Source organism: Hypanus sabinus, chromosome 29 (genome assembly GCF_030144855.1).
Source record: "Hypanus sabinus isolate sHypSab1 chromosome 29, sHypSab1.hap1, whole genome shotgun sequence".
NCBI lineage: Eukaryota > Metazoa > Chordata > Chondrichthyes > Myliobatiformes > Dasyatidae > Hypanus > Hypanus sabinus.
Genome location: NC_082734.1, coordinates 22,621,041 through 22,633,064, shown reverse-complemented (window position 1 = coordinate 22,633,064; position 12,024 = coordinate 22,621,041). Strand labels below are relative to the sequence as shown.

The 12,024-nt window shown below is 42.7% G+C and overlaps 1 protein-coding gene across 3 annotated transcripts in view; it reads right to left on the bottom strand.

Moving 5' to 3' along the window:
* pold1 (polymerase (DNA directed), delta 1, catalytic subunit) overlaps positions 1-12,024 on the bottom strand; it is a 247,573-nt gene that overhangs the window by 28,249 nt on the left and 207,300 nt on the right. For all 3 annotated transcript variants that reach the window (XM_059953951.1, XM_059953950.1, XM_059953952.1), the window contains exon 26: positions 10,824-10,921. In XM_059953951.1, coding sequence (XP_059809934.1) covers positions 10,824-10,921 — 98 coding nt within the window. The remainder of the gene's footprint in view (positions 1-10,823; positions 10,922-12,024) is intronic.

Here is a 12,024-nt window from a genome sequence, read left to right as displayed (position 1 = left end):
AAATTGCAAAGGTGACAATGAGATAAACTGGGAGATCAAGAGGTCAATTTTTCCCAGCGAGGAAATGGCTAATATCAGGGCTGCAATTTTTAGGTGATTGGAGGAAAGTATAGGAGGGATTTTAGAGGTGAATTTTTTTTTACTGAGGGTGTTGAGTGTGGGGTACACTCTTGGCAGAGAGGTAGATACATTAAGGACATTTAAGATACTCTTGTTCTTGGAAAGTAAAGTGGAGGTCTATGTGGGATGGAAGGGTTAGATTGCTCTTAAAGTAGGTTAAAAGGTCGGCCCAACACTGCAGACCGAAAGGCCTGTAATATTGTACTTTCTATAAATGACAGAGCAAAGTATTACAGGATTGTTGAACTCTGTCCAAGCATAAATTACTGCTGAAAGGCATAGTGACAACACATTTTAAAAACTTTACAATCAACTTTTCTTACAGTCCATTACGCCATTAGCATTTAGGGCAGCAACGAATGTCCTCCATCTCTGGTTGTGTACATTATTATGGACCCCCCATCTCTCAGGACACGCCCTCTTCTCATTGCTACCATCAGGGAGGGGGTACAGAAGCCTGAAGGCACACACTCAGCAATTCAGGAAGAGTTTCTTCCCCTCTGCCATCTGATTCTGAAATGGACATTGAACGCATGAACACTACTCATTTTTTAAAAAAATATATTATTTCTGTTTTTGTACTATTTTTAATTTAACTATTTAATATACATATATACTTACTGTATTTGATTCCTTTTCCCCCCTAAATTATCAAATATTGCTTTCTACTGCTGCCACTAAGTTAACAAATTTCACAACATATGCCTGTGATATTAAACTTGATTCTGATTTCTTCATGACGTCAGGAGTTTCCACTTGGTTTTCACTGTCAGTCATGCAAATTCTCGATGGAGACTCAGGAATGCCACCACACTCAGATGTAGAAGGATTCTCTGTAGCTGTTTCTGCAACAATTTTGTTTTGCCTGACTTCAGCCAGCGTAGCTCTCCAGATAAATGAGGCACGCAAGCTTCACGGCAAGGCTGTGGTCCTCCTGGAGGTTACAATGAGCCTGGAACACAATAACTTCCTCCGACATTAAAAGAGAGGCTTAGTTTTGGGATGGGGGAGAATAGCATGATGATCCAACCAACACATTGTGGCAACACACTCAACGGCATTGTAATTGTAGTGGGGTGGGAGGTAGAGGGGGGACACAATCTGCCATTCATCACCTCGTCCTGGCCAAGAGGGTCAGTGAGGGGATCCAACCTACAGCCAAGACCAAATTTATACTGCCAGCTAAAACTACCGTCCTGGGAACAGTTGCCTTCTCGGCAGCTTTCACTTCCTCCTTCAGGTTGTCAGTCCATGCTGAAGCTCTTAATAATGGAAGTGAAGGTTGTAGCAGAGCTTTAGCCTTGTGGTGAGTGACAGCACAGTGCAACACGTCAACGTTGGTTTCCCGTCGCAGAGGGTGTAGAGCAGTGCAGTTCTCCGAACCTTCATGGAAATCATTTTTTCTCAAACAAGTGGGAAACTTTAAATAGCTCCGACACAAATTCAACTCAAAGCTAATGATTCACCTTAAAAATGCTTATAATGCATTTAACACAGCATGTTTTCTAACTATGTCGCAAAGCACTAGAGGCCAGCAATATCATGAAGGATCCACCCACCCTGCTCATGGACTGTTTGTCCCATTCCCCTCAGGGAAAAGGCTGTGTGACGTCCATGCCAGGACCTCCAGACTCAAAAATAGTTACTCCCCCCACCAGTAAGTCTGATCAACACCTCCACTCATTAACCCACCCCACACCCCCTACCACCACTACTTCACCATTCCGTCAGTCACTTTATGTACAGACTCACCTGTACCTAGTGTCACCTCATATGAATCAATCTATGCATGTGAGTTCTCCTAAGTATTTATGTTTATTGTGTACTTTATCTCAGTGTGTTTTTTTTATTGCTGCATCAGATCCAGACTAACATTTTTCTCATTCTCCTTTACACTTGTGTACTGGAAATGATATTAAACAATCTTGAACATAGTCCAGTACAACACAAGAACAGGCTCTTGTGTTGTGCCGAACCAATTAAATTAGTAATGCAAATGGTTAACTCAACTAATCCCTTCTGCCTAAATAATGTCTATATCCTTTATTTCCCTCAGAATCATGTACCTACCTAGATGTCTCTTAATTGTCCTTGATGTACCTGCCTCTACCATCAGCTTAGGCAGCACATTCCAGGTACCCACCAGTATCAGTGTAAAAAGTACTTGTTCCTCACATCTCCTTTGAACTTGCCCCCTTCACTTTAAGTGCATGCCCTCTGGTATTATACATTTCAACAATGGGGAACAAAGATACAGTCTACTCTAATTATGCCTCTCATAATCTAAACAGATGCACTCGCCGTAATGTAGCCTACGAATCCTTGCGACTCCTCTGGGAAAGGTCAAAGTCCAACGTCTGCAGGCACAAGTCTGCTGGAGGGCTGCCCTGGGGTTAAAGGACTGTGCATGTTCGTGGGTGGGAGTGAGTGAGAAACGGGGCTTGTTTTACTGTTGTTGTTTTGTTATTTATTTTATTCTGTTTTGCTCTGCTGAACATTGTGGACATGCTATGTCAGCGCCTGAATGTTTGGCGACATTTGTGGTCTGCCCCCAGCAAACCTTTGGGCGTGCTGGTTGTTAAAGCCAATGACGCATTTCACTGTATGTTTCGAAATACATCTGATAAATAAACTTGAATTTTGAAAAACGCTCATTTATTTATTTTTATTGAGAATAGGCCCTTTGAGCCACACAGTCCAGCAATCCCCCAATTTAATCCTAACCTAATCACCGGAGGATTTTCATTGACCAATTAACCTACCAACCAGTATGTCTTTGGACTGTGGGAGGAAATCGGAGCACCTGGAGGAAACCCATGCAGTCACTGGGAGAATGCACAAACTCCTTACAGACAGCAACGGGAAATGAACCCGGGTCGCCTGTATTGTAAAGCATTGTGCTAACCACTACGTTAGCATGTCACCCCTTACGTTGTTAGTGCTTTGTTACGGACTTCACTAGATGTAAAGCCTTTCACACTTAACCTAGAGGCATTATATAAACGCAGAGATAAACATCTGAAGGTGCCGTATTCATTAACTGCACAGATGCTGTCCAACCCGCTGAATGCTTACAATATATTCTGCTTTTGAGTACGGAAATGCAAACCTCTTATTTCAAGGATCAACACGTATTAGGAATTTGCTGCATTCAACATTCAATAATTACAAAGAATTCTTTGAAAAAACAAAGAATTATATAGAAAAGTAAAACACTATAAAGTTAGAGGTTTAAGGACAGATATGGAATAAATAAACAGCAACGTGTATTTACAGTTCAAACAGCATCACAAAACTGACGAAGAGTCTTAGCCTGCAACGTCGACTGTTCATTTCCTCCAAAAATGCTGCCTGACCTGTTGCATTCCTCTAGGATTTTGTATGGGTTACTCTGGATTTCCTGTGCTTATGAGCATTATAAAAAGTGGCTTAAAGTGATAACAGTTCAATACAGTGATTGGAGGGGGGGGGGAATGGTGGGACTTCTAATTAGAATGGTTGATCAGATTAACTGCTTGGGGGAAGAAACTTTTAAGATGGTGTGAAGAGTAAAGCAGGAAAACATCTTAAGAGTCATGAAAGATGTATGTTTGTTACACCTTCTAATGGGTTTACAAGTCTCCTTTTCTACCTTTTTGGTATCCTTTTCAAAAGCTGCACTCCTCACTGTTTCAGAATGAGGGGACAGGCATTTAAGCTGGGAGGGGAGAAGCATTTTTTTAAACAATGAGAGTGGTAGATGCCTGGAATGGGCTGCTAGGAGTAGTGGTGGAAGCAGATAAAATACGGGCATTCAAGAAGCTGTTAGACACATGAATATAAAGTAATTCTATGTCCGCCGTCTTCATTGGGACTCCAGTACTGAACACTCCTTTACCTCTCCCACACCCACTTTTCACTTTCCACAGGGATGGCTCCCTCTGTGATTCCCATTCATCCCTTCCCACTAATCTCGCTCCAGGCACTTAACACTACAGTTGCCATCTTCCCTCACCTCCTTTCAGGTCCTCAAAAAGTTCTTCCAGGTGAAGAAACCTGCGAATCTGTGGGGTTGCCTATTGTGTCCTGTAAGTCCTCCTCTGCACTGGTGAAACCGGACGTAAATTAGGCTCTGCCTTGTCAAGCACCTTCTGCCCATCCACCAAAAGCAGAATTTCCCGGCGGCCAACCATTTTAATTCCTATCCCCAGTCCAGTTCCAGCATGTCAGTCCATGGCCTCTTATTTTGCCAAGATGAGGCCACTCTTAGGGTGGAGGAACAACACCTCATATTCCGTCTGGGTAGCCTCCAACCTGATGGCATGAGCATGGCATTCTCCTTCCAGTACTTTTTCCCCCCCCTCCCTCTTTTTCTGTTCCCACTCTGACTTCTGTCCCTCACCTGCCAATCACCTCCCCGTTGTCCCTCCTTCTTCCCTTTCTCCCATGGCCCACTCTCCTCTCCTTTCAAATTCCTTCTTTACCAGCCCTTTATCTTTCCCACCCACCTAGCTTCACCTATCGTCTCCTAGCTTGTCCTCCTTCCCCTCCTCCCAATGTTTTTATTCTGATGTCTCTCTCCCTTCCTTTCCAGTCCTGATAAAGGCTCTCAGCCCAAAATGTCGACTGTTATTCATTTCCATAGACACTGCTTGACCTGCTGAGTTCCTCCAGCATTTAGTGTGGTGCTCCGGACATGGAGGCACCTGGATCATATGCAGGCAGAAGGGAAAGTTTAATCTGGCATCATCTTTTGAGCAGAAGTTGTGGGTTTGAAAGCCTGTTCCTGTTCTATAAGAAAAGCAGTCAAGTAATCAAAGATCCTTCCCACCCTATACATTCTCTCTTCTCCCTCCTCCTACTGGGCAGAGGACACAAAAGCCTGAAAGCACATACCACCAGGCTCAAGAACACCTTCTACCCTGCTGTTATCAAGCAAGTAACATAAAATGGACACTTGTTCTCACAATCACCTCTTCATGGTTCTTGTATCCTGTGGTCGGTTTGCAGTGCACTTTCTGAGCAACCGTAACACTTCATTCTGGACTCTGTTTTTCCCTTGTACTACCACGATGTTCTGATACGATAAAATAATCTATATACACAGCATTCAAAAACGAGCTTTTTCAGTGTACCTCAGTCCAAGTGACAATAGACCATTCGGCACTACGTTTTCAGAGAAAGCCAACAAATACTGATATCTGAACTCAGATTTAAAAGACGATTTTAATATCGCCCGGGTTCAGTCCTTCGGCTTTGTGGGTGTGAAGGCCTTTTAGCTCTCTGTAAGTGATAAGAGTTTAGACTTCCTGGGCATCAAGAGATACAAGGATGTTATCTGTCCAGTTGTTCCGCTGCCTATTGGGTGATCATTAATATTTTAAGAATTTTTATGGGCTATTTAGAATCAGAATCAGGTTTAATATCACTGGCAAATGTTCTGAAATCTGTTGTTTTGCAGCAGCAGTACAATGCAATAAATAATAACTATAAATTACAATAAGTAGATATACAAATAAATTAAGCAGTGCAAAATCAGAGGGAAAATAATGAGCTAGTGTTCATGGATTCATTGTCCATTCAGAAATCTGATGGTAGAGGGGAAGACACTGTTCCTGCACCATCAGCCCTGGTGGAAGTCATGTGGAGAGAGCATGTCCTGGGTGATTGGGTCCTTACTGATGGATGCCAACTTTTGAGGCATCATCTTTTGAAGATGTCCTCATTGCTGAGGAGGCTAATGCCCATGATGGAGCTGGTTGAGCTTACAACTTTCTGCAACCTTTTCCAATCCTGTGGAGTGGCCCCTCTGCACCAGGCTGTGATGCAACATCATGTCTGAGACCAGGATCTGACAGGCAGGAATCCTTTCCTGCACAGCCTCATTTCAAAGTTAACCAATGTTAGTTATATAAGTAAAACAAGGATATGTGGGAAGTGGGCAGAGAAGAACCATGTACCAAGTTAAATATTGGTATGCAATGTCAAAAGTTTTAGACCAACACTTCTTTATGCCACGGACCTCTATCGTTAACCGAGGGGTCCACGGACCCCAGGTTGGGAATCCCTGATTTAGCCCGACTCTCTCACAACCAGCTGAAATAACTTTCAGCTTTCTTAAGAAACATTAAGATTTTCATTTCCACAAGACATAAGGGCAGAATTAGACCATTAGACCAGAGTCTACTCTGCCATCCAATCGTGGCTGATTTATCATAGCTGAGAACCCCATTCTCTCTTCTCCCCATAAACTAGTAATTAGCGTTTATTGGTTCATTCACACAACATAGTAAAGGCGCATTTCACTTGGAAAAAGCATTTTGTTCTCTAGATTTTTGACTCCAGTTTCCAAAAATGCCGATGGAAATCACAATGATGTCTTTCAAACATTGTCAATGCTAGCTTTCAAAGCACATGCAAAAAGAGGCACGGAGCTGAATGAACAAACTCAGATAACTCAGTATTTTTCATTATTTTGTGCTGAATTCAGTTCCCAAAGTGACTGAGAAAGCAATGTAACATGCAACCATACCTGGCAGATATGGCGCACTGTATCACTGCAAGGGTGATACATGAATCTCAGGATCAATTTCCACCGAGGATATTTTAAATCAACCCACAAATCCCAGAAATTAGGTAGTTAGAAATTTTAAATTACTTTCAATCAAGTTGCAAATTCTTTATCATATGCTGCAAATTTTTGAAGGAGATGTGCAGGGGCAAGTACGCATGCGGGCTGGGGATATGCTTCTACCAACAGAGGCGCAAGGCACTCCGTCTCTGCGAGCCTGCAGGTTGTCTTTGAAAAATTTGCCAAGAACAATCGCGGTCATGGGTAGACTATGATCGCCCATCGTGTACGACACAGCACATAATGATGATTATAATACCATGCACACAGACTGGTAGGTGCCTGGAATGGCTGACTAGAGTAGTGGTGAAAGCAGATATGATAGAAACAGTCAGACAGTCACATGAGTATGCGACTAGAAGGCTATGGACCACACGTACATAGATTTAGTTTAATTTGGCACCATGTTCTGCCCAACATCATGGGCTGAAGGGCCTGTTCCTGTGCTGTACTGTTTGATGTGAAACAGAGTGAAACAGCACAGACAGAGGTCAGACTGACCATTGCTTCTGCTTTAAAAAACGTATTCAATTAGATCCACACTTCCCTCACCATTCCTTCCCTAAAAAGCAATGTACCTTATTAGGTAGATAGGTAATTGCTGTCTGGAAGTTCATAATGAATCCAGTCCCGTGGTCCTTACAGGCAGCCCATTGATAAAATTACTTTCAATTTAAAAGCACCAAATGATTAATGTCTGTGTTCATGTTCTACTAGAGCAGTTTCAAGTGTCCGTATGATAGTTCTAAAATATCTGACTGCATAATTTCCCTCCATGCCACGTGCTCCTGAAATCCCCGCTTCCCTCCAACCCACAGGCCAAAGGAAGGAAGACACACATTTGGTGGGGGAGGGAGTGTGTGACTTTCCTTTGGGCTCTTTTGGCTTCAGACTTTCCCTTATTAGGTCTGGCGAATCTGCCAAGGCATTGATTTAGAGGGGCTTATATCCAATATGCTTCAGTTTAAGGAGGGTTTTCCAGAGTTTGAGGAAATAATTTTCTAGGTTGCCCAGATCCATATCCATTAAAACAGATAAAGCCGTATAGCCCCTTCAAGTCAAGTTTATTGCCATTTAACTATATACATGCACTTCAAACATGAGGTGGCAGGGAGTTCAGAAGCCTAATGGCCAGAGGAAGAAACTGTTCCCTATCCTGACCATGCATCGGAATCCTGATGGTAGAAAGTCAAAGAGGATGCTGGATGGATGGGTGGGATCCTTAATAATAAAAACCAATGATGTTGTGTTGATCTTTTAACCAACTCTAAGATGCAAATTAGAAAAGTCAGAGGCTTTTTAATGTTCACCAAATGATGATTTGCAGAAGTAACCAAATTATGAGTCAGAGCACTACAGCAGTGAAACAGGCCTTCGGCCCATCTACTCCATACCAAACTATTATTCTGCCTAGTCGCATTGGCCTTCACCTGGACCACAGCTCCCCAAACTCCTCTCATTCATGTAGTTATCCAAACTTCTCAAATGTTGCGACCAAACCCACATCCACCACTTCCACATTCTCACCACCCTCTGAGTGAAGATGGTTCCCCTTATGTTCTCCTTAAACGTTTCACCTTTCACCCTTAACCCATGGTCTCTATTTCCAGTCTAACCCAACCCCAGTGGAAAAAGCCTGCTTGCGTTTACCCTATCTACACCCCTCATAATTCTGTATACCTCTATCAAATCTCTCCTCATTCTCCTATGCTGCAGGGAATAAATTCCTGACCTAATCAACCCCGGCAACATCCTTGTAAATTTTCTCTGTAAGTGAGACCAAATCCTGCATGAAGCTTGAATCCAAAACTTTAGAAGTGAGACACTTATTAACTGAGATCCACTCAATCAACAGGGCATTGAGTGAAGATTTTTTTTTTAAAAACCTGAGGTAACAGAAGTGAATTTATGTCAAGTGTTTTAGAACATAGAACACTCCAGCACAGTTCAGATCTTTCAGGCCACGATGTTATGCCGAATTCCTAACCTACTCCAAGATTGATTGACTCATATATTTATATTCTGTATTTTTTTTTAAATACTGGTACCCATTCTTTATTTTCAGCTTTACCACCAATTGCACCCTGGCCTCGACCATGACCCCTACTGCGGCCTCGACCACGCCCATGGTCGCCAGAACCAAACCCACCACGAAATCTTTTTCTATCACCGGCGTCGTCTGCCATTTGGTGATAATTCTCCACTGAAGCTCCAAGATCAATTTAATGCTTCCCTCCCACATAGTCCTCCATTTCTGTCATCAATGGGAAGTTTCTTAAAGTTTCCTAATGTACTTTTGTTTAGTCATGCCAACTCTGACCTTCTTTACAACAAGCCAAACTTAAATTGTTCAACACTTCCTCACAATTTAGATGCCTGAAGTCTAATGTTAATCTTAATAGTCTCGAATATCATTCATTACATAGTAATGCCGATGCATTTTGTGATGGAGGGTTAATGAGCTGAGGCAGAGAAATACAGCGTACGAGCGAGTGATCTCACCGAACCAGAACAGGAAACAGTTAATACAGAGTAAAACACAGTTGATGTTTTGAGCTTCCAACCTGACAGCTTGAACATAAACTTCTCTAACTACTGGTAATTTCTCCCCAGTCCCCTTTTCCGGCTCTTTTCCTCACCGACCTATCACTTGTCTCTGGTGCCCACCCCCACTTCGTTTCCCCCATGGTTCACTCTCCATTATCAGATTCCTTCTTTAGCCTTTTACCTTTTCCACTTATCACCTCCTAGCTTCCTACTTAATCCCCCTCCTTCCTCTTCACCCAGTCTCAGATATGATCTCCCAGCTTCCCACCTCATCCCTCCTCCCATACCCGGTCTCATCTATCACCTGCCAGCGAGTACTCCTTCCCCTCCCATCCCATCTTCTGGCTTCTTTCCCTTTCCCTCCCAGTCCCGATGAAGGGTCTCAGTCCGAAACATTGACTGCTTCTTCCTCTCCAAGATGCTGCCTGACCTGCTGAGTTCCTCCAGCATTGTGTGTGTGTGTGTGTGTGTTGCTCTGCCTTTCCAGCACCTGCAAAACCTCTCGTATTAACTATTAATACAGGCCACATTCTTCTGAGGAACTACTGTGTAAAAACACTAAACTCTAGTCAAAGTCTCAAACCTTGACGTCAGATGTCATCTGCAGCATTATCATTGATCTCATTACTCTGATTGAACAGGTGGAAGAGAAGTTCAAAGGTTAGGTAAGTTTATTATCTCTGTCCAACGACCAAAGCCTGAGGATGTGGTGAGCAAGCGTCACCGTGCTCCCGGTGCCAACGTAGCAAACCTGACCGGTACGTCTTTGGAATTGGGAGGAAACCAGAGCACCCAGAGGAAATCTACATGGTCATGGGGAACACATACAAACTCCTTACAGACAGTGGCAGGAAAATGAACCTTGATTGTTGGCGGTGTAAAGCATTACGCTAACGTGTACACCTCACCAGATACAACCTTGAGATCCATTTTCTTGCAGGCATTCATGGGGCAACAAAAAAATACAATCGAATCAATGAAAGACCACACACAAAGACTGACAAACAACCAATGTGCTAACAATCTGCACATATATAAAAAAAGTGTTTGCCTTCAGAATAAAGGAGAGAAAGAAAAATCCTTTAAAAATCATTTAGTACTGCCACATTCTACCCTGAGAATACAAAGACACAATAATCTGCTTTGTATTCACTGGCTGCACACAGCAGGGAGGGAATTATAAAGCACAGAAAATCAATAAGGTTAAAATATCAGGAACAAAAAGGTAAAATTAAGTAAATTAGTTCCTTGAATCTATTCCTCAATTACTTACATTACAGTGGATCTGAGTCCTAATTCCATGTACCCCCACATTTCTCTAAACTTCTGGTGAAACCCAAAACTACTGAGATTAAAAGCCACATTTTGTGCTGTAGGTTTTCTACATTTGTATTTGGGACTTGTCAGTTGCAGGAGGAACAGGTTCTGGGCAAGACGGTGCCATGGTCCCAATAAAGATGGATTTGTGGTTCAGCGGGTTCTAATTTATAGCGATTTCAATAAAGTGCAGTATGTTAACTATGAAAATGTGGGGATCACTTCTTACCTCGTGCAAAGGACATCCTCGTGCAGGCTGCCCTGACATCGCTGGCATTGTGTCCACAAACGTGAAAACTTCTCCTCTAAGAGCTTCAGCTGAGATACCTGAAAGAGAGGAAAGAGGTGGGATTAGAAGGAAAACTGCAGATATCTGGAGTAAAATACGCAACATCAGACAGTACAGCACAAGAACACCCTTTGGCCCACAATGTTATTCCAAATTAATTAAACATCTAAGTCATTCTCTTCTGCCCCAGCTATGAAGGCCAACACTTCATACACCTTACCTGTGGACTTGGGCCCCAGGATCCCTCTGTTCCTCCACACTGCTAAGAATTCTGCCATTAACCCTGACCTCTGTCTTTACGTTCAACCTTCAAGGTGAATCACTTCACACTTTTCCAGGTTGAACTCCATCTGCCACTTCTCAACCCAGCTCCGAATTCTGTTAATAATTCAATGTAACATGTGACAACCTTCCACACTATCCACAAGTGCAACAAGCTTCGTATCCTCTGCAAACTTGCTAACTACCCTTCCACTTCCTCATCCAAGTCACTGATAAAAATCTCAAAGAGCAGGGGTCCCTTTGGAACACCAATGGTCACCCAGGCAGAAGGGAATTATCTACTACCACCCCCTTCCTTCTGCATGCAAGCCGATTCTGAATCCACACAGCCAAGTTCAGTGAGGAGTTTCCAGTGGAAATGTGGACACAGTTACTTTTCAGAGGAGTAGGGTGACTGTAAGAATAAGGCACAGGAGAGGACTGAATGTCCCAGAAAGCTGCTCCACCATTATTATGATATTGAAAAAGTTTAATTTCAACTCCATCTACTACATTGTCTATCACTTCAAAGTTCAAAGTAAATTTATTGTCAAAGTACATACATATGTCACAATATACTATCTTGAGATTTATTTTCTTGCAGGCATTCATAGTAGAACAGAGAAATACAATAGAGTCAATGAAAAACTACACACAAGGACTGAGAACGAATATGCAAAAGACAAACTGCAAATGAAAAAATAAGTAATACTGAGAACATGTGTTGTAGAATCCTTGAAGGTGAGTCTGTAGGTTGTGGACTCAGTTCAGAGTTGAGGTGAGTGAAGTTATCTCCGCTGGTTTAGGAGCCTGATGGTTGACGGGTAGTAACCGTTGCTGAACCTGGTGGTGTGGGACCTAAGGTTCCTGAACTTCCTTC